This window comes from Mesoplodon bidens, assembly GCF_964165515.1.
Source record: "Mesoplodon bidens genome assembly, chromosome: 1".
Lineage (NCBI taxonomy): Eukaryota > Metazoa > Chordata > Mammalia > Artiodactyla > Ziphiidae > Mesoplodon > Mesoplodon bidens.
Genome location: NC_138176.1, coordinates 107,010,898 through 107,036,392, shown reverse-complemented (window position 1 = coordinate 107,036,392; position 25,495 = coordinate 107,010,898). Strand labels below are relative to the sequence as shown.

Genomic DNA, 25,495 nt, shown 5'->3' with positions numbered 1-25,495 from the left:
CACTGCTGCGGAGGCTCCCTGCTCAGCCCACGTGCACCTCTGGGATAGACGGCGGTTGCGGGTTCAGTTTTGTGAGAACCGACGCCCGCCTCGAGTAGCCGGCCTGCACGCCCACCAGCTCTGCGCCCGGCACTGCACCCCATCGAGGCCCCCTGCGCCTCCAGGGCCGCCAGTGACACTAGACCTCTCCCCAGGCTGCCTTTCTCTTCACCACTCACCCGTTTTCAAGTTGGATGTGTTTTGCTCTGTTTTTACTGTTCTTACATATCCTAGATAGTTGTCAGATACGTGGTTCAAAGATATTTTTCCCACCCTGTAGCTTTTCATCCTGTTGAGAGTCTTTAGCAGGGCAACAGATTTCTTTTTGATCAAGTCCAATTTATCCATTTTTTGCTGACGGATCATGGTCCAGGTGACACTAAAGGCTACGTCCCCCCAATTTTCTTTCTTCTGAAAGCTTTACAAATCTATGGCCAATTCTGAGTAATGGTCATCTACCTGCTGTTTAAGGTGTGAAGTTCAGGGTGAGGCCACTTTCTTGCTGCCCCAGCACCGTCATGAATGGTTTTGCACCTCTGGCAAAAGTCAGTTGGTCTTACTGGTGTGGGGCTACTTCCAGGTCGGTGATCTACGTGTCTGTCCTGCCCACAGCACACAGGCATGGAGGAGGCCAGAGGCCTGGTGGGCTGAGTCTTAACCATCCCATTTCCCCTGACTCTCCAAATAAAGTCTACAATAAGCTCGTCTGTGTCTGCAGGAACCCTCACTGGCATTTCTGGTGAGGACTGTGCTGACCCCACTGATCACTGCAAGAGAACCTTCCTGATGTGGGTCGCCGGGCTGTGAGCTCATCTGTTTACTGAACTCTTCCCTGACTTCTTTCCCCGTTTGGTTTTGTAGCTTCACGAGTCCTGTACGTGCTTTGTAAGAGTAATATGTTATGTTTCTTTTTTTCTTCTTTTGCAGGGATTGTAAACGGTGCTGTTCTAAATTTTGGGTTCCTTGTGCGTGTTGCTAGCAAACAGAAATACCCTTGTGGTGTCTGTTTGTTGATCCTGTGTCCTGCGACCCTCCTGAACTCACTCTGGGACCTGAAATACTTTCATAGACCCCCTGAGATTTCCCACACAGACAGCACATCGTCCACACATGACAACACTGCCTGTGTCCCTTCTGTCCCTTTCTTGCCTGCCTGCACCACCTGGGCTAACCCTGAGGAGCATGTGGTCTTCTGAAATCCAGCGCAAGCCTGGCGGCAGGACTCTGCAGGTGCTCCCTATCAAGTCCACGGGCTTCGCATTACTGGTTTGTTGAGTGTTTACCACAAGTAGGTGTTGAACTCCGGGGAATGCCTCTTCTGCACCATCGATGTGATCACACGACTTCCCTTCCTAGGCCAGTTAACGTTGTGTATACATATATATATATATGTACATATATAATTTTTTAAACTGCGTCGGGTCTTAGTTGCAGCACGCAGAGTCTTCTCTAGTTGTGGTGCTCGGGCTCCAGAGCATGTGGGCTCTCTAGCTGTGTCGCATGGGCTCCAGAGCACATGCGGGCTCAGCAGTTGTGGTAAGCGGGCTTAGTTGCCCCGCGGCATGTGGGATCTTAGTTCCCTGACCAGGGATTGAACCCATGTCCCCTGCATTGGAAGGCAGATTCTTAACCACTGGGCCACCAGGGAAGTCCCAATGTGCCGCATTCTGTTCATAGACTTGGGGATGTTGAACCCTGCCTTGCTTCCTGGAATAAACCCTACTTGGTTGTGGTGTGTGATTGTTGTTTTTTTTTTTTTTTTAAGATTTTTTTTGATGTGAACCATTTTTAAAGTCTCTATTGAATATGTTACAATATTGCTTCTTTGGCCATGAGGCCTGTGGGATCTTAGCTCCCTGATCAGGGATCGAACCCGCACCCCCTCCATTGGAAGGCAAAGTCTTAACCACTGGACCGCCAGGGAAGTCCCCTGTGTGATTCTTTTTATACACTGATGAGCTCTCTGTGCTGATGACTGGCTTTGATTTTTGTGTCTGTGTTCATGAGGGATGCTGCCCTGTGGTCTGTAATTTCCTTTTGTATCATCTCCATCTGGTTTTGGTATCAGAGTAATACCAGATTCATAAAATCAACTGGAAAATATTCCCTCCTCTTCCTATTTCTTGGAAAAGACTGTGCGGAATTGGTATGAATTCTTTAAACATTTGGTAAAATTCTCCTGTGAACCCAGATGGGACTGGAGATTTCCTTTATGGGAGGTTTCTAACTATGAATTCATTTTCTTTATGATTACAGACCCACTCAAACACTCTACCTCACACGGGGCACACATGAAGAACTTGTCCACCTCACCTCAGTCCCAGGACTGGTGCTGAAGCCGTAAGTCCATTTCCCTTCAGAGCCTCTGGGGTCTGTGGACATCTTGGGTTAACCTCTCTTTTTTAATCCATCTTAGCAGAGATTTGTCAACTTTACTGATCTTCTCAGAGAACTAACTTTTTGATCAACCCATTTTCTCTAGTTTTCATTTTCTATTTCATTGATTTGGGCTATTTATCATTTCCTTCCATTTGCTTTGAGCTTATTTTGCTTTTCTTTTCAAATGTCTTCAGGTGATAACTCACAATACTGACAAGTCATTTCCTCTTTTCCAAACTACACGCTTAATGCTATGTGTTTCCCTCTTGGCACTGCTTTAGCTGCATAACCCAAGTTTAGACATGTCATGTTTTCATTTTCATTCTCTTCGACACGCTGTTTTATTTTCCTTGAGACTTCCTAAATAACCCGTGTTATTTAAAACTGTGTCATTCAGGACTTCCCTGGTGGCACAGTAGTTAAGAATCTGCCTGCCAATGCAGGGGACACGGGTTCAAGCCCTGGTCTAGGAAGATCCCACATGCTGCGGAGCAACTAAGCCCATGAGCCACAACTACTGAGCCTGTGCTCTAGAGCCCGTGCTCTGCAACAAGAGAAGCCACCTCAGTGAGAAGCCCGCGCACCACAACGAAGAGTAGCCCCAGCTTGCCGCAACCAGAGAAAAGCCCATGTGCAGCCTCGAAGACCTAATGCAGCCAAAAATAAATTTTTAAAAAAATTTTTAAAAGAAGTGTATCAATTTCCAAGAGTTTGAAGATTTTTCAGTTATCTCGCTGTTACCAATTTCTAGTTTGATTCCATTTGGTCACGGAATGATACGGTCTGTATGATTTCAGTTCTTTTAAGTTTGTTGATGACTGTTTATGGCCCAATACATGGCCTTTCTTGGTGGTTGCTTGGGTGCAGGAGGACGTGTGTCCAGCTGCTGTCAGGCACGGTGTCCTGTGAATGTCCCACAGCTTTGCTGACTTTCTGTCTGGTGGCTCTATCTTTGTTGACAGAGGGACGCTGAGGTCTCCAACTAGAATGTGAGTTTGTCCATTTCTCCTTTCGGCTCCATCAGCTTCATGCAGGACTCTGTTTTCTGAGGGGGTGTGACAGAGGTCTGGGGTCACAGTGCAGAGCTGAGGGCTGGGCTCCATCCTGAGGACAGGCGCCCCGGATCCCAAGAATTCCTTTTCACCACAGGCAGCCCCCGAGAGGCTCCGAGTGACCCCGCCCTGTGATAGCCCAAGATAGAGGCAAAAAGCCCAGGGCAAACCCAAACTTCCAGGAATGCTCTCAGGGAGACACCAAAACCTGAAATGCCAGGAAGCGTCTGGGGAGATGTTATTTTCACCTAAAATTCCACATGCCTCCCGACTGCCAAGGGACGAGAGACACTCCTGGCCTCCAAACAATTAACGTCCCTAAAAGTTTTCTCAGAAAAATTACTGGCAGTGAATTCTGCTCCCTGGGGAGCGGGGCAGGCACTCTCCACACTCCTGTGCTGAGACCGCTCCTAGATGACCCCCAAACACTGCTATGCCTGTGGAGGGCCAGACCCCAGCACCAATTTTGGCAATTCCTGGTGTTATCTTGGTAACAAGCTCCTGGGATGAAGCAGATTGGGCCTTTCCTGGTGTCGCTGTGCCCTGGGCCTTGGTGGACAGGGTGAGGCCCCACCTTGGGTAGGTGGACACAACACCCCAGAGAGAGGCCTGGCGCTTTCCACGTGCCCGACACAGCCCTCAGGTTACCTTGGAGGCCGGAACTGAGGTCGCCGAGGTCCGCAAATGGGTCCTGGCTCTGAGACTTGGTCTGGCTGGCTGGGGGGCCAGGAGGTGCCGGCTGGCCTCCAGGAGAGATGAAGGGGCCTGGAGGAGGGCAGGGGCATTAGATCCAGCACACTGGAGTAGATGCAGCCTCTGCCCTCCTATCTCACGCTCCTGAAGGCCTCGCTCGGCGTTGTCACTGCACCTGCGACATGGCCACACTCACAGCCCAAGCTGCCCACATTGCTCCGTGTGGGAGGTCACCTGACAGCTTGTATAAACTGTCCTGGGTTTGTCCTACCGCCTCCCGGAATCCATCTAAAGTGTGAGTGCACTCTACGACATTCGTTCATTCTAAGTACAAGGTACTGAAACGTCTAAGTAAATCACTGTCCTGCTCCTAATTCCCGTGTCATTCAAGAGTCAACTGTGAGGTCATTACAAACGATGGCAACTCATATATAAAGAGCTCTTACGAGTTAATACAAAAAAGGTGAATTTCCCGTGCAAAAAAATGATTAGAAAATGTGAAACAGTTCTCAGAAGAAATATAACCGAAAACATACAAAATAATAAACAACCTCACACATAATGAAGAAAAACAAATCGAAAAGAACTGACAGCCTATCAAACTGGCAGAGTAGTATGTTTGCAATTACAGCCCATAAATTAACAAACAGGACTTAAGAGAGAAGCATGTCACAGGCATCACAAACACCACTGCCTCTGAAAACAATTCACTACCGGAAACTTCCCCACGGGACAGAATCCCAACGTATGGAAAGAAGGACAGACATGATGAAAGTGAGACACCAGAAGCACTCTTGTCCTCACAGACAGGGGACAGACCAGGATAGCCTGCAGCTTCTCAAGGGCCCTGCAGGGCACAAGGAAGCACTAAGGAACATTCTGGGTGAAAATTTCAGACAAGCCGAATGAGCGCCCACAGGAGCCGCACGGAGGGACTCGGGACAGTGGCAGGAGGCCCAGCCAGAGTGCCCCTAGGGCGCTGTTCCTGCCTCCTCCTCTTCTGGGGGCTGGGGTCACAGTTACGCCACGTGCCATACCTTCTGCAGCTGGTACGGGGGCCGGAGCCTCAGCCCAGGCGTCCCATCCTCCCAGCAGGTCTGGGTGGCTGGTAGAGGCTGCCATCTTGCTGGGCTCTGCTGGCAGGTCACCTGGGAAGACAGCAGCGCTATCAGGTGTGTCCCCGGTGGGGGCGGGCACATGGCCTTCCCATGGCCTCCTGGGGGCCCTAGGGGACAGGCTGGCTGCAAGCCCCATCTGCGGCAGCCTTGGGGGCCGCCCTCCGTACCCCCCTCCACGTGTGGGCAGGAGGCAGGATGCACACCTGACAGCCGCCCATGTGGGAGGTGGGGGGCCGAGGTGCTGGGCAGCAGCCCCTGTGGTGCTCCTGGCCTAGCGAGGCCCCAGGCAGGGCTGTGATCACGCACCTCTGGGGCCTCCAACCGGCCTCCCTCCGCACGGGCAGAGGACACATCACACGGTCACTGCACTGACCAAGTGGATGCAGGGGGGCAGAAAGAGGAGAAGCCCACAGGGCGATGCTGAGACTAGCGTCCGCGGTCCCTCATCTGAAAGGGTCTTCAGAGAGGCATCCTCCCACCATGGCTGGCCACATGCCAGTGCCCCAGAGCCTGCCTTCCCACCTCCCCTGAAACCCAGCAGGGCATACAGAGTGGACACTGGCTGCGCCCCCTTTCTGGGGGAGGGAGGATCGCACTGCCCATCTCCCCCGGCCCTGTGGCCCCAGCCCCGGTGTGGAGACTGCACCTACCCAGATGCAGGAAGTTGGTGCCACGGGCCAGGGGTGGAGCGCTGTGGGTGGCAGGGAAGGATGCAGGCAGGGCGGCTGCGGAGTCCGAATTAAGAAATTCGCCGAAGAGGTCGGGCTGGGAGTGGGGCTGGGCGTCCGGGTCAGATGGCAGCAGGAGAGGGTCAAACGGGTCCGCTGTGGCAGGACACCAGGAAGCAGGTGGACGTGAGTGCAGGCACCACAGCGCATGTCCTCAGCCCAGAGGATCGGCTCCAGGACGGCCCTCCCACGACCCCATGGCCCCGAGAGGGAGGGGCAAGGTGCTGACCCCGCTGACCCCCGCCTGTCTCAGGAGGTCCTCTGGGGGCTCACGGTCTCCCTGAATGGCAGACTGCCGTGACCTCTGGGCCCACTTCTGTCGGCAGCACCTACCGGCTGGGACCGTGGTCCGTGCGCTCGGGGCAGAGGCTGGGCTGGTGAAGAGCAGGGCCGCTTCCCCGCCGAGCAGACCGCCTGCGGCACCCTCTGGATCAGCCGCAGGGGCCCCCAGGAGGCGGCTGAGCAGGTCCGCGTTGCTGGGGGGGCCCCCGCGGGCCTGCATGGGGGGCACCGGCCCTGCCTCGGAGTGCAGCCCCAGGAGGTCCACACCGTCCTCCTGCGGCAGGTCCGGACCCGGCGTGTCCTCGTCGGCCACGTCCCCGCTCTCAGCTGAGAGCGTTGGGGCTTCCTCATCAGATGGCTCGCTCACACGTCCGTCCTCAGCCGCGGCAGACGGACCCTCCTCGGCAAGGTGACCCTCTGGGGCTGTTGCGCAGTCCCCGTCCTCTGAAAAGAAGACAACGGTGGGGCGGCTGCGGCTCAGTGCGAGAAGTCAGCACGGGCAGGCCCACGGGGCAGCGCCAGGCCCGCCTACCCACCCCGCCAGTCCAGCGTGTGCACAAAGTGGTCGGCGTCCCCGCTGCTGTGTGGCGAGTCCAACTCTGGGGGCTCGGCATCTGCAGGCCCGGCCTCGGCGTCATACTGCGCGGAGGAGCCCGGCTGCCTGGGGAGCTCTGGTTTTCCTGCAGGAAGGGGGATGTCAGGCCACCCGGCCCAGGGCAGCAGCCGGTGTGGGGCTCCGGGGCCCAGGCCCAGAGCCAGGAAGGGCTCATCACCACCAGAAACCCACACGACAACCAACCATCAGTGAATGGATCCCAGCATCGCCCAGATGCTGCCCCGGGACATGTGTGCATACGCGTACACCGGAAAGCATACATGCATGCACACACGTGCACACACGCTATTCAGGGACACTTAGCCATCCTCACATAACAGAAAAAAATGCAAACCAAGAACATGAAGAGAATTGTTATGTGGCAAAGGAAGTCCTAAGTCCCACCCACCAGCGTGCTCCTGATGCTACTTTCAGTAAATGCTATGAAATAAGCCGACACAACCCTGCTGAGTTGCAGGGGGTTGGGGGGGTGGGGGTTGGCCAGGAACAAACTCTGCTGTGGGGCAGCCCTGCCAGCTGGTCCCAATCGAAGCCTCGACTTCTTCCAGGTCATGTTCAAAGTTGACACATGTCCAGAAAAGTGCACCCCCCCCGAAACAGCGAGTGACTCAAAGCTGACCCTCCCAGGGGTCCGACCAGCCCCGCCCGATGACCCCGGCAGGGACTGCAGGCCACGTGGCTTGGGATCCAAAAACAGACACTGGGCCACCTGCAGGCGTGCCCAGAAAACAAGGATCTCACCAAATTTAGACAGAATGTCTTGCTGCTCCTCCCGGCTGGAAAACAGGATCTTGGGGTTCAGCCCCCGCATGCTCGCACTCTCCCAGGGTGGGGCCTCGTGGCCAGGCCTATCTCTGGGCTCCACCTCCACCTCCAGGTTCACTTGGAATAAATCGGGGTATTTCTCCTGAATGTCACAAGCGTCCAGGTCATACCTGCATTTGGGAGGCGAGGAGCAGGTTAGGCACGACCAGGGGCACTGCGGGTACCAGCCCAACGTTCACCGGGAGATGAGTGGGGGCGGGGCCGCATGCTCCACAGGCACCCTGGCCCTGCACTCACGCTCGGGACGTTCAAGCCGCCACCGAGCAAAGGGTCAGAGGGACCTGCAGGGCTCTGTGCGTGGTGGGGCCCGTCCACACCCGCAGAGCAGGACTCCCGCTCCTCCGTCAGGGGAGCGCTCAGCCCTCACTCCTCAGGCTCTGGAGTTCAAATCAGAGCTTAAATGCAGGTTCCCATAAAACAATGCCATCCACGCTGGCAAAATGCCCCAACTATTAACAGATGCCCATAAACCAATGCCTCTGGAATCTGGCTGCAGGGGTGGAGAGGCACCAACCTGTTCCCACTGGGTGGAACAGGGAGGGAGGTGACCTGGGGCGGCGGCCGGGGGGCCCGGGCCCGGGCGGGAGACTGGTAACAGGGCAGCCTGGCAGTGGTGACTGTGGCTGCCATGTCACTGAACTGCCCTCATGCTGTGACTCCGCATCTTTCGAGGGATTTCCAAAGATCATCTCTGGTGACAATATCGATAAACCCTAGTTCCTCAGCTAGACAACAGGTTCCAACTGCTCTTATTTTATGCTAACGTCTGTTTGCATTACTTACTGCTTTGTGCCTATAAGAAGAGTAAAGCAACAAAAAGAGAAACACAGAAAAGAACGCTGGGTCCCTGAAGGTCTGAGGAGTCGAGGGAGGGGCCCTGCAATGTCCAGGAACAGCCTCCGGGCAGAGGAGGGGCCGCAGGAGTGGTCAGGGGTGGTGGTGAGGCCACAGCAAATTTTAGTTCTTACTTCCCTGGATTCAACAAAATGGGACGAGCGAGCACGCGTGACCCAAAATCCTTCCCACTCCTCACGGACACACCCGCCCCTGTGCAAGGAGGGGAATGAGGGGTCTCTGCAGGGGCGAGGCCGGGCCTACGTGGGCGCAGGGACAGTGGCTGCACTGCCGTGTGGCCCTCTCAGGCTCCCGGCCCAGAGGCCGCCACAGGCTTCCTTCCTGTCCAGGCCAGGTGCCCATAAGAAGAAGACTACAAGAGCGACGGCTCAGCCGGGCAGGAACAGCTGGCGCGGGGACCACAGGTGGAAAGCCCAGACAGTGATGTTGGCAAAGGGGATCTGGTGGCCAGCGAGGGCCCAGGGAGGGGCCCATCCACAAGGAGCAGAGGCCAAGAAGCAAAGCAGGGAGAAGGCGCGCGGCCTCTATGAGCTCAGCTCCAGGGCAGCAGGGCCTCAGGGGCCACTCGGGGCACCATGCTGGTGCCCACCCACCCCCGCCTCCCTGCCCGGCCCAGCCCCAGGGACAGCACCTCCCAGGCCAGGGTCTGCCCACCCGTCCAGGCCAGTGAGGAAACAGTGAGGTCTGTGAGCAGAGGCACAGCCCTGCTGCCCCCAAGGGCCCGGGGTCTCAGAGGGCAGAGGGCCAGGCCCCGCTGGACAGGCCCTGAGGGGGAGCCTGCCACGCTCAGCCGGGAACAAATGCATCGGCTTTCGTCCTGGACTGTCACCCTGCCCACTCACAGGAGGCACCCGAGGAATTTCAGGTTTCTTCTGCAAAGTGTCCTCTTTCAACCGCCTGCGGGGCACCCCTTGCCTTTCTCCTATTAAACCGACGAGTCCACTTCTGGAGGCACGACATGCACAGCGAAGCACAAGCCTACGCACGCGCCTACGCACGCGCCTCAGTAAAGGTTATCCTCGTGTCAACAGTCCATTCAGAATAAAAGACTGTCTCTTCCCAGACCCCAAGAAGGGCCACGCCCCGAGAGGCGGCCACTCCTCGGGCCTCCGGATGGGGCCCCACAGGAGGCCTGAGCAGACATTAACAGGGTCATGGACATGACATCACAGCTCACTCTCCAACCGACTGCCGATGCCATGAGGGCCTCTTCTCAGTCTGGAGACATCAAGCCTAAGGCCCTGGGTACGTGGCTAATGACGCCACGTGCACGTGGGAAGCACTGAGGCAGGAGATCTTCAAAGTTCTCATCACAGGAAAACATCTAACTCCGCGTGGCTCCCACAGGAGCTCCACCCCAACCCCGTTTCCTTGCCCTCGCGGCTCTAACCTGCTTCCCTGGTGATGAGGGATGCGCAGACTGGCTCAGGTGCTTGCTGGCCGTGTGGATCCGCCAGTCAAGTCCCCTGCCTGCTTTTAATGGGTGTCTTTCTCTTTTCGTTCTGTGCTTCTCTATGTGTCCACGTCTGACACATACGCTGCAAACATCTCGTCTGCCTGAAAACATCTTTGATTGGCTTTCGCTTCTGAAGGATGACTTCATAGGAGACAGAATTTCAAGTTGGCCAACGTTCTCCTCAGGCACTTCCTGAAGACGCCCCCGACTCCGGCTCCCACCCCTTGGTTAAAAGGCAGCTGCCGGTCTCCTTACTTGGAAGGTCCCTCCCCTGGGGGCTCTGAAATGGTCGTCTTTGGTTTTCATCAATTTGCAAAACGCTGAGGAAGGGGTTTCCTTCCTTCTTTTATATAAACTCCTGTTTGCTGTTTTCAGAGTTTTTGATTCTATGGTTTGATGTTTTTCATCAGTGTAACGGAATTTTTGGCCAGTGATTTTTCCAACATTGTTTCTGTTGTGTCCTCTTCTCCTTGGACTCCAAACAAAGGCACGCCTGACCATTTCCCAGCCCCCAATGACCCCTCTGTATCCATCTCTCTCTCACCGTTGCTCCTGTGTCTACTCTGCTACCGGGCACACGGCTCAATCCTCAGTTCCAGCTGTGACGTTTCTCAGTCCGAGAGTCACACCTGCCTCCTTTTCACACGTTCCAGCTCTGCGGTGAAATCCCCCTCGTACTTCCCAGAACACACGAGACAGTCGTTAATGCTGTCTCCCAGCTCCAGCATCAGATTCACCTACGGGTCTCTTGCCCAGCTCTTCCGCTTGGTCTTTAGTCAAATCTGGTCTCTGAAGAGAAATGTCTGAGGACACAAGGACACCTGAAGCGCTGGGACTACCTTCCTCCAAAGGAGAAAAAACATGAAACCTTAAAGTGTGGCATTCCTCGTCTTTGTCACGTTGGCATGTTAAAAAAAATGCATGAGGTGCCCATGTGGGAAACATACTAAAAGAACACGGAGACTCTTAAAGGAACAACAATGGGCAGAAACACAGACATGCCCACAGCCCACGATGCCGACGCTGTGAGGGCGGCTGGGCGGCTCTCCCTGAGCCCTTACCACAGGCGCGGCACTGCCCTGTGTGAGCCCTCCCAGGACCCGGGGCATCAGAGCTCACAGCCCTCCTGGGGTCTCAGAGCTCAGCACTCCCGGGGTCTCAGAGCTCAGCGCTCCCGGGACCCCTGCCAGTATCAATCACGCTGCACTTGTCTCCACACCAGCCATGGCTGGGGGTGCTTGCGCACCCCGACCCCTCTCGTCCACTCCCCTCAGTGTGACGCCAACATACTTTGCAAATTTCACAGTAGCTGCATTCCGAGGCACAAACCCTGTGTGGAACTGGATCTGGAACATCTTCATGGACGCCATCTGCAGGGAGAAAGCGAACAGAAGGTCCTCAGGCCGGGAGGGTGACGCCAGGCCCTTTTCACGGGTGACCAGCTGAGAGCCCCACACGGGGCTCCAGGGCCGGGGACACACAGAGGCTGGGGCAGTGCCCTAGCCAATAAGTGGCTCCTTGGGCCCGTGGGGAGGCCCCAGGGCCACAGCCGGGCAGGCTCAGGCTGCAGTCCCCTCTGCCTCTGCCACACAGGTGGGGACACAGAGCTCTCACTGCACTTAGAGAACCAAGCTCGCCCACGAGCCAGGGGCCGCCCGGCGCCCGCTCACCTTAGCCTGCAGCCTTCCTCCCAGGGTGGACCTCGCGTGATAGATGATGATGAGCACGTCTCCCTGGACCGTTATGCCCAGGGGAATGACCGCTTTGCCATCCTCGATTTTAAAATCCCTGGAGAACAGAACCAAGAAAAGCAGTGCACTTAGGTACGAGGTATACCGTTCTGATGAACTGCGACCCACAGCGCCAGTTTCTTCTTGCCTCGTGGGTTTTTCTGCCAAATTACGTCAGGCATGGGGGGAGAATGGTCCAGGAGAGGACTTCCAAGGAGCCACCCAGCACGAAGACCCCGAGAACTCCCCCACAGGCCCCGCTGGCCCCGCCTCCAAGCCCACTGCCCAGCCGCAGCCCCAGAGCACAATTCCCTCCTCAACAGCCCCCAGAAGATGAGGCCGCGGGGCAAGGAAGGGCCTGAGCCCTGAGCCCACCTCATCTTGTCGTATTCCTGGGACGTGGTAGTCACACGCTCATCCCCCACGTAGACCTCGCAGAAGGGCCGGCAGCCGTTCCGCTGCTTGCTGAACAGGGGCACAGGCGTCATGACCACGGCCTTCACCAGGATGGGCTTGCTGTGGGGTATGATGGGCTCCTCTGCCACCATGTCACACATGTACTCGATGTACCTGGAGGGCAGGAGGCACACCATGTCACACACGTGTCCTGTGCAGGAAACGGGCCACGTCACATGCGTGCTCCTTGCAGCCCACACACCACACGTGTGCTCCATGTGTGCCCACGTGCCACGGCACACCCGTGCTCCATGTCTCTGGAGCCCATCAGGTCGTCAGTCTTTTCTCAATCACACGTAAGCATCTCATGCTATAAATTTCACTAAAAGCAACGTTCCAGTGTCATCTCATGAATCTTATGTTGTAATTTTCATTCAGTTCAAAATATCTTTATATTTCCCTTGAGACTTCCTCTCTGACTCACGGGCTACTCATAGGTAGATTGTTTCACTTTGAAATATTTAAGGCTTTCCAAATCCACCTTGCTGTCACTGATTTCTGGGTTAATTCCACGATGGCCTGGGAACATATCTGGTATGATTTCTATTCTTCCCAACCTGTTGCGGTTTAAGAGCCCGGAACATGACCCTTCTTCCCAAGGGCTCTGCACGCACGTTCCTGTCGTGGGTACACTCCGTGGCTCCGAACCGACCTGCCGACTTGTTCCACTGCTCACTGTGAGGGACGCTGCAGCTGCCCCCGTCCTGCTCTGTGGACCTGGAATCTGCTCCTCCGGCTCCCTTGGTGGTTCCGCGGCTCCTTTTCGTGGCACCGCCGCAGGGCGTCCGTCTCCCGCACTTGTCTAACCCATCTCCCGGGGAGGGGCAGGAGCCGTGACTGGCTCCAAACTGACAGCAGGCGACACTCCGTCTCGCCACAGCACTCTGGCCACTCCCGAGGTCCGCAGTGGAGACGGCTGCATGGCAGGAGACCCAGGCGCCTCTTGCTGACAGCAAGAAGCCAGGACACCATGACCCAGGTCCACAGCCCACAACCTGAGTGAGCTTGGAAGCAGATTCAAAACTGAAGGAGAAGGAGACTGCCCTTGAGTCAAGGCTGAGCTGGACGCCTGACCCGCAGGGACAGGTGTTTCAGCAGCGGAGCCTGTCGCACATGCCCTGCACACAATCCTCCTCCGCCCCCACCATCAGTGCTATGGTGCAGGCCCGCAGGCAGTGTGTGCTCGGCGAGGGGCCCGACACACAGGTGACGCTGAACCGGCTTCCCAGCCAGCCGGCCGCCCGCCTGCCTCTCCAGCCTCGGCTTCTCCTTCCTGATCTCCTGGGTCACCCGAGCACATCCCAGGCCGCCACTTGCATCCTCTGCTGATGTAATGACGGCCCTTGAGAAGAACCTTCACTGCTTGCACCTCCACTCCCGCTGCCCACCTTCCGGAGCTCCTGTGTGTGGCTCTCGGCAGTGTGAACGCTAGAAGCTGAAGTGGGTTTTCCATGTGTGTGTTTTGTTCTGAATCCCACTTGGTGTCCTCTGAGCTTCTTGGGTTTGACGTCTGCCGTTAATTTGGGGAAATTCTCAGCAACGCCTCCTCCGTGCTCCCCCTTCCTGCTCCGTCTCCCCCGATGGCCCCAGTGGTGCATCTGTCAGACCATCTGAGATGGCCTGACGGGTATTTCAGTGAATGACATCTACAGACCCCTCTGAGGTCGTGGCCCTCTCTGTTGGGGTCTTCTGTGCTCCCTCCCACCCCCAGCCCCGTCATCAGAGTCCTGAACGCACAGACCGGCAACCAACAACTCCAAATGTCCCGTCACGGTTCCGTTCTCATGCGAAGGCTGCTTCCTCCATCTGTCCCCAGGAGACGACCTCATGCCCCCTGAGCAGCGGCCTCCCTCTCTGACCTGTCCTGCAGGGCACAGACCACCCCCCGCCGAGTGCCCTGTGGGTGGGTGCCTGTCCCTCCTCGGATTGGGGGTGAGCCGATGGCTCCAGGATGGCTCTTGTCCAACAGGTTTGAAAAAGTCGTGCACCTGAAGCGGGCACCGCTCTTTTATAAGCTGTTGGGCCAGGCGGGGGATGACACTCTCTACATCTGCACGTCTCCAGGGAAGCAGCCTGGAGTCTGCTGGGTGCCCTGGGGCCAGACACACACCGGCAACAACGATACTCTGCTGGCTCTGACCCCCGACTCTGAGCACTCCCGAGCGGCACCCCAAGCTGCAGGCACAGTTCGGGAACCCCGGGTGTGCCCAGATTACGGGAAGGTGACACGCCGAAAGGGTCGGCAGCCTGTCACCCATGCTCGGCGGCACAGCCCTTGCTCTGCCACGCCTTCTGCACGATGGACAGGCCCGCCCCCGCCGCCCCCCCCCCCGAGCCACACAGAAGATACGACCGCGTGCCGGCTGTCTCAGGGTACGCCCTGCCCCCAGGCAGCGAGCCAATGGGGTGGGCCTCACAAGCAGGAGTGGGTCAACCACCCCACGCCGCCATCAAGGCAGTGCTGCTACCCCGAGCGGAAGGAATGGCCGTACAATGGCCCCTCACCGGCCTGGATGCCTTCCCAATCCCCCTGCCAGGGCAGGGGAGGGAGGCAGCAGGCCCAGGGGGCCCGGCCCTGTGCTGTTCACGCCAAGGCCCTCCCCACAGAGGAAGGAGATGCTCCCCTAGTACCTGAGGGGAGTGAGCGACTCCTCAGGCCTGAGTGTGAGGCTCCCCTCTCGCTACAAGGTGGATGCAAGTGGGGAAGGCAGTCTGGGAGCAGGCAGTGGCCCCGGGGGGCAGGGGGCGGGCGGCGGGCGGTGCCCAGCTGCAGCCTTGGGAAACCATCTCCTGTAAGTCGTCAGCAGAGACAGCCTAGAAGCTATGTGTCTCACGGACCTGACGTGGAGGACGTACAGCGGGGGCGGTGCTGCCACACAGCTCCCAGATGCCACCTCCCCTGCCGAACGGAGCCACCGGGCCACGTGTGCAGAGGTGGCACCCAGGGGCTGCCCCATTGCCAGTGAGCAAGTGGCCTCACGTGCGAGGAAGGCTGGCGCCCAGGCCCCGGGCAGAGGTGCAGCCCCGCTGCTTAGGAACCCCGACACTCGGGAGCCCCGACAGGGCAGAGGCGCGGCTGCCCCGAATGCGCACGCGGGCCCGTGCTCCACCCAACACCGAGGTCCACACCCGCGTGAAACCCTGCCATCTACCAGCGCCCACAGCTACGGACTGGCCACGGTGACGCCGCACCCAGGCCCCACGGTGAACGCCATACCTTTTGTGGGACGGCCAGATGCCCGGTGGGCAGCGCTTCATACTGAACATGTACACAGCGGCCTCCGCGGTGCTGAAGAGCCGGCAGAAGCACAGGAAGGAGCAGACGGCCACGGCAGACGCGGCCCTCCCGTCCTGGGACAGACACACGGGGCGGGGTCAGGCGGTACTCACTCCCCCAGGAGAGTCAGGCCTGCGCTTGGGGCCGGGGCTCATCAGGGAGCTTAGGAAAACCCACCTGATGAGGTGGGAATTCAGGGAGCAAATACAGGCTCCGCAGCAGAAGGCACGAGGCGGCCGGGCATGTGCTACTGTCAGGGTCCCCACCTGACCTTGGTCCCCGCCCGACCTCAGCGCTCGGCATGTCCATGCTCACCCTCACGAACCCTCTGCAGCGCCACCCCTGGTGTGATGGTCACCCACACCAGGACGGCAGTACTGACCTTCGAGGGTGGGTTCTGGCAGGTGCCCCACTGGGTGTGATACCCACAAACCCTCAGCCCCAGGATGGGCTCAGAGACAGGGTCCCAGGGGGCAGGCTGGCCTCCGCATGTGGGTGCTGCCACGAGGAGGCCTGCACCTTCCATAAAAGGGGTGGGGGGGACCCTCAGTGAGGGCAGTCTTCTGCCAGAAGCCCCTGCTGCCAGGGACCCGGCTGTGACCCACAGAAGGTGCCGGGAGCCGCCTGGGGACACTGGGCCTGGGCCGCCAGCTGCAGACCCCAGGGCAGAACTGCTGCTCCCGGGGGTGGTGGGCGCCGGGGTCACCACTTGGTCAGGCCGCCCCTGCCTGACCCTCTGGATGTCCCCTCTGTCCCTTGAGTGTCCCAGGGCGGGGCAGCTTGCTCACCACGCAGTGCACCACGCAGACGTTCCCGGGGTCCTGGCGCAGCCAGGCGTGCATGCTCCTGCAGAGGCTGTACAGGCTACGGAGGCTCGGGGCCCGTCGGGCTGCCCAGCCACACTCAGAGACCTGCAGGGAAGGCAGCTCGCCAGCCGGGGCACAGACACACAGGCCCCACCCAAAGCACTCCACCACCCCCAAACCAAGTGCCACCCCCCGCACCCCAGGCGCGCGACAGGACTCGGGAGGCAGGCTCTGGCAGACGTGGCAGAAGGAGCGCAGCACCTGCCCTGTCTGCGCTCAGGGACAGTATAAATACTGTAAAAAGCGTCCACGTCCCGAGCATTTATCCGCCAAGGAAACTGCGTGGTCTCGCATTCCCTCTGGAGGCACCTCAGGCTCAGCGATCCTCGGGGACCCCTGATAAGACCCCACCCCTCCTACGCAGTGTCCAGCGGGGACCAGCGCCACGCTAGGCTAAGCATCAGCCAGAGCCTGTGCTCACCCGGTTGTGGAACTTGGAGGCCCGGTATGTCCTCGGGGATAGGTTGTAGACAGCGTAGCGGCCCGGGTGCTTCGAGTCCAGAAACAACCGCACGTCTTCGATGTTGTTCTTGATGGCCGACTCCACGCCTTCCGCCGGGAATGACATCACTGCAAGAGAGGAGCCCCTGCAACCTCTACCACCACAGGCCAGACGGTCGGGCACACACGGGGGCCTGCTCCTCGTGGCCGCTGACCCGAAGGTACGGTGAGTCCTGAGAAGGGGCGGAGCAATGGCCTACAAGCCCCGCCCCACCACCCATCAGATCCTCTGGGATCCCCAGATGGTGCCCCAAAACCCTCCTGAGACGCAGCTTCTGCCACAGAGCCTGAAGCACCACAGGATCTCCCCAAGCATCTGGATTGTGGTTTTTGCCTAGAGACCCACATTTTAATATGTGTGGCCTCGCATTATTTCCCTTATGACCTCAGTGTTTCAGAAGGTTCCAGACCAGGGGGAGAAGCTGGGTTGACACTGGCATTATCCGCCGCAGGGCCTAGAGGCACACTGGATGCAGGGATGGACACCCTAGGCCACATCTCGGGCGAGTGAGTGGCTGCCCAAGAGGCCAGAATCCCACGCACCGTCCTCAGACAGGAAAGAACCAGAAGTTCATCCTTATGGTTAAAGCTGGCAAACGTACCTGCAATTCTGGATGTGATGTAAGAAATATCCAAATCTCCCTTTGCATAACTGGAATTTAAAAAAAAAGGGCACTTGGTTATTATAGGAAATATCTACTGTTAACTCACAAGAGCTTAAACTGAAGCAAGTCCCTGAGAGGCCGGGGTGGGTGGGGGTGGCCCTCACTGTTCAGGCTGCAGCTCCCGGGGACACTGTATGTGCACGTGTCAGTGTGCACGTGTGTACCTACCTGGGTGACTGTGTGCACACACGTGTGGGCATGTGTGGAGCTGACATCTACATAAGAGGTGGATGAGAAATTACAAAATGCAAGGGGTGGAGAGGCGGGGGTCCCGATACGAAGGGTCTTTAATTCTCTTACTACCAGAAGGTGGGACATGAGGAGCTGGTTTGGGAGAGAGATGACAACAAAAATGGAAGACAGAGTTTTCTGACCCAATACAAAATGTCTGGCTATTGAGAAAAAATTACAAGGCACATGGAATGGCAAAAAGCAGAATCTGAAGAGACAGAACAAGCATCAGAACCAGACGTGTCAGGATGTTGGGATTATCAGACAGGGACTTAAAACAACTGTGGTCAACGTGCTGAGGGCTCTAATGATAAAGTAGACAGCATGCAGGACATATGGGGAATGTGAGCAGAGAGGTGGAAATCCTAAGGAAGAACCAAAAAGAAACGCCAGAGATCAGAGCCCTGCAGCAGAAATGAAGGTTGCCTTTGATGGGCTGATTAGACTGGACACGGCTGAGGAAGGAACCTCTGAGCGAAAGGACATCTCGACAGAGTCCCTGAAAACCCAAAAGCAAAGAGAAAAGGCTGAAAAGAACAGAACAGAACATCTAAGGCCTGTGGGGTGAAGGTGTAACATAATGGGGAATCCAGAAGGAAAACACAGAGAAGAACAGAAGAAATACTGAAACATTTTAACTGAGAATTTCCCCAAATCAATGTCAGACACCAAACCACAGATCCAGGAAGCCCAGAGAACACCCAGCAGGACAAATGCTGAAAAGACTACACCTGGGCATGTCGGTTTCAACTTAGAGAAAATCAAAGATAAAAAAATCCCAAAGGAGCTGGGGGGTGGGAGGGGAGGGGGACACTTTACCTACAGGGGAACTGAGATAAGAATTACATCTGACCTCTCCTTAGAAACCATGCAAGCAAAGAGCGAAGCGAGATATTTACAGCATTGAGAGAAAAACCAGCAGCCCAGGATTCTGTTCGCTGAGAAATTATCCTCCAGAAGTGAGGAGAAGTAAAGACTTTCTCAAACAGAAATTGGGGGAATTTGTTGCCAGTAGATCTGCCTTCTAGAAATGTTAAAAAAAAAAGTTCCTTAGAAAGGAGGAAAATGATAAAGGTCGGAAACTCGATCTACTAAAGAAAGAAAGAGCATCAAAGAAGAAATAAGTGAAAGTAAAATAAAGATGTTTATTTTTCTTATTTTTAATTTATCTGATAAGTTTGTTCAAAATAATAATGGCAACAATACACCCGATAGGTATGCCTATGTATGTATTTCACATATAGACACACATACTCAAACATGCCTGTGTACAAGTGAAATGAACAACAATGATACAAGAGCCAGGAGAGAGGAATTAGGATTTCTGTGGCATTATGAAGCACACCCACCACCTGGGAAGTGATAATATGCTATTTGAAAGTGAACTTGGGTTAGCTGGTAAATAGGCACACTCTAGGGCGACCACGGAAAACAGCAGAAAAAAGAAGTATAACTGATAAGGTCAAAAGGAGAGAAAAGGGATCATATAAAATGCTCAATTAAAACCACAGAAGATAGGAAAAGAGTGGAAGACAAAAAAGCACCAAAGAACAACGGCGAAGACTAGAAAACAGTAACAAATAGGGTGGCTATTAATCCAACCCCAGGTGCCGTGGAGACACTGCAGGCTCGGCTGCAGCCCTGTGCAGTGAAGCAAAGGGGCCACGCAGACGGACGTTTTGGTTCCCGGCGCGTCTAAACGTTACGTTTACGCAACACTGTGGTCTATTAATGTGCAACAGTGTTATGCCCAAAAGACAGTGCCCATCCCTTTAATTAAAAATGCTTTATTGGGGCCTCCCTGGTGGCGCAGTGGTTGAGAGTCCGCCTGCCGATGCAGGGGATACGGGTTCGTGCCCCGGTCTGGGAGGATCCCATATGCCGCGGAGCGGCTGGGCCCGTGAGCCGTGGCCGCTGGGCCTGCGCGTCCGGAGCCTGTGCTCCGCAACGGGAGAGGCCACAACAGTGAGAGGCCCGCATACCACAAAAAGAAAAAAAAAAAAAAAAAAAAAAAAAAAAAAAATGCTTTATTGCTAAGAAATGCTAACCATTGTCTGAGCCTTCAGTGAGTCTCAGCAGTAACATCAAAGACCACTGATTACAGATACCATAACAAATACAATAATGAGGAAACGTTTGAAGTACTTCAAGAATTACCAAAACGGGACAGAGACACAAAGTGAGCAGATGCTGTTGGAAAAAGATGCTGACAGACTCGCTTGACGCGGGGTGGCCACAGACCCTCACTGCATTCCAAGTGCAGTAAAGCGGGGTCAGCCTGTGTACCAATAAACACTTTAAGCACCAATGGTCTAAATACACCAGTCAACACAGAGCTTGTCAGAGTGGATCAAAATGTATGACCCAAATATGCTATCTACAAAGTAACATGAAGCTGAGCATCTCCTTGTAGTTTATTCAGTTTGTCTTCTGTTAATTTCCTTTATGCATTTTTTCATTTTCCTATTAATTTTCATAATCCACTGTATATAATAGATACTATCCGTTTTGTGAGTTACATAGTTTGAACCTATTTACTCCCAATCAATGCCACATCTTTTTGTTAAACGTGTTTTTTCAAGGAACAGAGAATTTTTTTTTTTTTTTTTTTTTTTTTTTTGCTGTACGCGGGCCTCTCACTGCTGTGGCCTCTCCCGTTGCGGAGCACAGGCTCCGGACACACAGGCTCCGCAGCCATGGCTCGCGGGCCCAGCCGCTCCGCGGCATGTGGGATCTTCCGGGATAGGGGCACGAACCCGTGTCCCCTGCATCGGCAGGCGGACTCTAAACCACTGCGCCACCAGGGAAGCCCGAGAATTTTTAAGTTAGTTAAATTTATTAACCATTTTCTCCATGGCTTATATATTTTTTTTCACATTTAAGATATCTTCCTTACTCTGGTGTTATAAAAATGTTCCTCTATATTTTATTAGTTTTTCCTAAGAAATTGCTTTTCACAATTAGATCCTTTAACAAATCAGAACTACTGTATCTGGCTGTTATTAGATGGGACCCAATTTTTTCTTCTTCTACACAGCTACCCATGGTCTCAGCAACATAGACCCATTAGTCTGTTATTTTCTTTTAGACTCACATTTTGTGTTTTATACTATCCCTACCTAAGTACATGTCAAGCGTGAGTCTAAACACTTGTAACAACACAACAGATGTTTGAAAAAAATTGATAAAGAACAGGGTTTGTCTCTTCTTATTTTTAAAAACATTGCCGGAAAAAAAAACAAAAAAAACATTGCCGAGCATTTTGAATAACTTACATGTGAATTTTGAGATTGAAATCTGTGGAAACGACATCAGGATTTTTATTTTTATTGCAAAGAATTTATAGATTAACTGAGGAGCAACACGACCTTTACGATACGAATTCTCCTAAACGTAAAGACGGCGCACTTCCCCACCTGTCTAATGTTTCGGTCGTCAGTGTCAGCAGGGTGCAGGGGCAGCATGCGGTGCCCTCTGCAGGCCAGGCCTGGGCAGGGGTCAGCCGCGCTGCCACAGGAACACCCCCCGCCCGTCCCGTGGAGCCAGCAGAAGAGTCAGCACCATGGAGACCAACTGTCCCCAAACTGACCATGAAGTAGATAAAACGCTACACCCTCAATGACCGCACAGGCAACTTCACAGGTTTATTCCAGAATTCATGTGAAGAAACAGATGAGTGAGAACGGCCAATGTTCTTGGGGGGAGGGAGAAAGGCCTGTCGCCCAGACAACAGAGCGTGGGGCCGCGGGGCCAAGAGGGGCTCGCAGGACGACCTGGGACAGCACCCGGCTTGGTCGTCAGCAGAGGGGCTGCTCCTGTCAGGGGGAAGTGAGCAAGAATCGAGAAAAGTCCTCAGAGGGAGGTCCAGGTGGATTAAAAAGCCAAATGTGCAACAATCAAGCTATTAAAAGGTACATTTACAATAAATTCAGACATTTAAAATGTGTGTGTTTTTTTTTCCGCCATGCCGCGTGGCTTGTGGGATCTTAGTTCCTTGTCCAGGGATCGAACCCGGGCCCTCGGCAGTGAAAGCACGGAGTCCTAACCACTGGACCGCCAGGGAAGTCCCTAAGATGTGTTTTAAATCAGGTCTGATCTATTTACAACTTGGGGCACGAAAGGCTTCCTAAATGAGAAGACAAAAGATGGAAAGGGAACTGTGAAAAACTTGTGTTTTAATTAAAACGAGCAACAGACAAGAAGAAAGCATTTGCTGTGTTTACCCTGTATGAAAAAGCTAGTCTATAGAATGTAATGTAAAATCAGTAAGAAAAACAAAAACCCAACATGAAAAAGAGAGAAGGATAAGAGCAGGAGTTCATGGGGACACGCGGCCAGAGGTTCACGTCCCTGGGCCCACAGGCCACAGGGCTCCACGTGGGATACCTAGTGATGGAGAAGCTGGCGGGGCCCGGCCACCCACCCCGCTGTCCCCGAGGAGGGGCCGGAGCACCCGTGGCAGTGGGGGGATGGGGCAGGTCAACACTGAGAGTGCAGACACCGCCGGGCTGGGAACTCGGGGTGCCTGGTGGGGGCGTCTGTGAAGACCTGGCACAGGGGCTCTAGGACGTGTGGACATGTAGGGTCTGACCTAAAACTGGTGAGAAACAAACGAGACCACAGACAGGTGAGGGCTCAGGGTCAGGCCCACAAGCCAGCCACGCCTCTTGGAGGCCACGTGGGACAGGCTGCACACGCGGGGACAGTCCTCCTCCGGATAGACCCCAGGACTCCTGGGTCCACATACCCTGAGATGAAGGTCCTGACTGCGGCCTAGGGGCTGGCAGTGGCCCTGGAGGGTCTCCATCACCAGGCCCTAACTGGACCTTCCTGTGGCAGGCCTGAAGCCCAGCGCATGGGGCTCCGCCTGGAGGACCCCCTCAGTGAGCTCAAGCACTGTGGCCGCTGTGCCTGTCTGACCCTGCAGGGTGAAGGCCATTTCCATGTGGATCTTCTGCTTGTTTGTGGATTTGGTGAACAAAGAACCAGGAAGCGTTCGCTGTAAATGTGCAAGCCTGTCGCTGTTGGGATGCTCCCCTGCTCCGGCCAGCATCCTTTGAGACCAGGTCCCCATGTCTGGGTCCTTCCCTGTGATGGGGATGGCAGTGTGGGGTGGCTTCCCTGCTTTCAGGGAAGACCCGGGGTCCAGTCCCCCCCCTCCTGGCCTCATGGAGGCCACCCCTTCTGTGGGAAGGGCAGTTACAGGTCACAGTCCAGGGCCTGGGCTGTCACCGTTCTGGGCCTTCTCAGTGGGGTGTCCCAAAACGAATGAGCTCACACTAGTATTTCTAAACCAACTTCACAAACACAGGGGCTCACAGACTTCTTTCACTTCCGGCAGGCGTCCTGGGCGAAAGGCGGTACCCAGCCTGACCCTGGTCCCCAGAGGGGCTGCAGGCAAGGCTAGCCCCGGCAGGCGTCCGGCGAGAGCAGGAGGGCACTCCCCGTTCTCATGACTGATATGAGTGGCCACACGCCCCAAATGCCTGTAGAAAATGTGGTCCATGCGGAGACCTGCAGCCTGGGGGAGCTGAGGGCTCCAGTGCCCCATGAGCAGCCCCACGGGCCCTGGTCTCTGGGGCCCGGCCTCGCAGCTCGGCTGGGAATTCAGTGTGTCCATCTGTCTGTCCATGACTCCACAGGGAGCTGAGCTGTGTCCTTTCTCTGAAACAACTCGCAGCTACGAGGACCGCTTGCCAGTGGGTCTCATGTGTCCTCCAGAGATTCGGGACCCTGGGGGTGGTCTTGGGACCCGATGCACGCACCTTTCCTCTTACTCTAGGAAACCCCCGTTCCTACTCCTATGAGGACCTGCCCTTGGGTGTGTGTGGCACCATGCCACCACGTGGCCTGGTTGTGCCACCAGCCTGAGGCACGTCAGGCTCACTAACATGGCTGTGAGTCGAGTCGGGCGTGAAGGCAGCTAAATCCGGGCACAGCCCCGTCACCCCCACCCTCCCAGGCAACTCTCAGGCCCGACCATTCACCCGAAACTCTGCTTTTCAGAATACGAGCAGGTACGTGATGCCCAGCGTGCGCCACCCCCCCCACCCCAGGTGCCCGTCATCATGGTTCCCGGGTGCAGAGGCCGGGGCAGCGTCCATTCTCCTCCTGGCAGCCTCCCCCAAGGCCGGGGACGTTGGGCCCATTAGAGACCTGGGGGGGCTGGGGAGATGGCGTCTCAGCCGTGTGGGAATTTGGTTTCTTTCCTTGGGCGAGGCCGAGTGGCTTCTCTCACGTCCCGTTCATTGTTGTCGGGTCTGCCATTCCAGCCCGGGTCAGCCCCGAGACCCCATGGTGAACCCCGCTGGGAGGAAGATGGGAGGACATGAGTGGGGCCGTGGGACCCGCTGCCCTGACGTCTCCCCAGTCAGCAGAAAGTATGGGGACGGCTGCGGGCCGGGGTGCGGCCACACGCATGCAGAGCAGCCTGCTCAGTGCCGTCATGTGAGATCACCCCGCCCTGGGAGTGCGGCTGCAGGAACACCATGGGCAGGTGATAGGTAAGCGCCGAGCAGTCACCTCCGCCCGTCCATGCCCCGTCTGGGACCCTCTGGCCTCCGCACCCAGAGCCTCGGCCCACGTGGCTGTTCCCATCTCCGTGGACAGGACTCCGCAGAGCCGGGCACCATAAATGCACGATTGTACATCTGACCCTTCCACCAGCTACGAGGTGCAGCCCGGGATGTTGCAAAGGGCCACAGACACAGGTGTGAGCAGGCGCCCTGCACTGCTGGACCCCTGCGCTCAGTGGGAATTGAGTTTCTTCTCGTCACGTAAGGTCACATCAGAGGCAAAGCACACGGGGGCCCCGGAGCCCACCGACAGCAGAACACACACGTGTGCACGCACACGCTAGCTCTCACACACAACACACGTGTGCTCCCATGCACACACATGCTCACACGTGGGCACACTCGTGCAAAAACATCTGGGCTGTTGCCTGTGTCGCCAACAGTTGTGGACACAAAACAATGATCACAGCACAAAGAAAATGAGGCCAAGGCCCACACGGGGCTCACAGACACAACAAACACACTGCCCCTGCCGCTGGACGAGGCAGGTGACACGCCAGAGGTAACCCCCAATGCTCCCGGAAACTCCCTGGTCAAAGCCGAGACCGCTCGGAGGACAGCACGAACAGGTCGTGTACTGTGGCCGTGGTCTCCTTGGACAGGGCCCCCCTCGGGGAGGGGGATGCGGCCCGGAGCCAGCGCGTCTGCTTTCCCACCGTGCTCCCTCCACTGCGGGGTCAGAAGCGCAGCCAGGGACCGATAGCTAAGCCCACGCAGGGGGGCCGGGCTGGCGCTGAGCACGGGTCGCTCACCCATGGCCCCACAAGCAGGTTCGGCCAGGCGTGCAGGCAGGGCCGCACCCAGGGTTCCGAAAGCTCACTGCAGAGAACCCACGAGCCTGTGCGCCCTCGACTCACTTGGCAACGGACTGGATGACCTTGGAGGAGGTGTCCTTGATGTTGGTGAAGAGGCGCTCGGTGCCGCCCCGCAGGATGTCCAGGAGCCCACCAGAGGACTGGTCGTACTCGGCGACCACCAGGCCTGCAAAAGAGACAAGCCTTAGGATGTGGCAGGGCCCGCCAGAGCCACCAGCACCTGCAGTGGCCACGCGTCCTCTGACCCAGCCACCAGCGCTCCGCATCCAGGCACAGCGCCCGCGGAGCGTGCAGCCAGGCACCCCGGGCCCTCTCACGAGGGCAGGACCTGGACAC

General features: G+C 56.2%; 1 protein-coding gene across 3 annotated transcripts in view; it reads right to left on the bottom strand.

Annotated features, from left to right (window-relative positions):
* The window catches only part of GAK (cyclin G associated kinase), a 54,038-nt gene that overhangs the window by 2,687 nt on the left and 25,856 nt on the right, over window positions 1-25,495 (bottom strand). Inside the window, exons 11-24 of one of the 3 annotated variants that reach the window (XM_081241005.1) lie at window positions 25,202-25,325; window positions 17,476-17,525; window positions 16,794-16,942; window positions 16,295-16,417; window positions 15,447-15,580; window positions 12,149-12,343; window positions 11,714-11,831; window positions 11,334-11,413; window positions 7,649-7,842; window positions 6,828-6,971; window positions 6,343-6,735; window positions 5,932-6,105; window positions 5,201-5,311; window positions 4,119-4,235 (exon numbers count right to left, since the gene is read on the bottom strand). In XM_081241005.1, coding sequence (XP_081097131.1) covers window positions 4,119-4,235; window positions 5,201-5,311; window positions 5,932-6,105; window positions 6,343-6,735; window positions 6,828-6,971; window positions 7,649-7,842; window positions 11,334-11,413; window positions 11,714-11,831; window positions 12,149-12,343; window positions 15,447-15,580; window positions 16,295-16,417; window positions 16,794-16,942; window positions 17,476-17,525; window positions 25,202-25,325 — 2,106 coding nt within the window. The remainder of the gene's footprint in view (window positions 1-4,118; window positions 4,236-5,200; window positions 5,312-5,931; window positions 6,106-6,342; window positions 6,736-6,827; window positions 6,972-7,648; window positions 7,843-11,333; window positions 11,414-11,713; window positions 11,832-12,148; window positions 12,344-15,446; window positions 15,581-16,294; window positions 16,418-16,793; window positions 16,943-17,475; window positions 17,526-25,201; window positions 25,326-25,495) is intronic. The other 2 variants (XM_081241006.1, XM_081241007.1) reach the window with 2 other exon arrangements.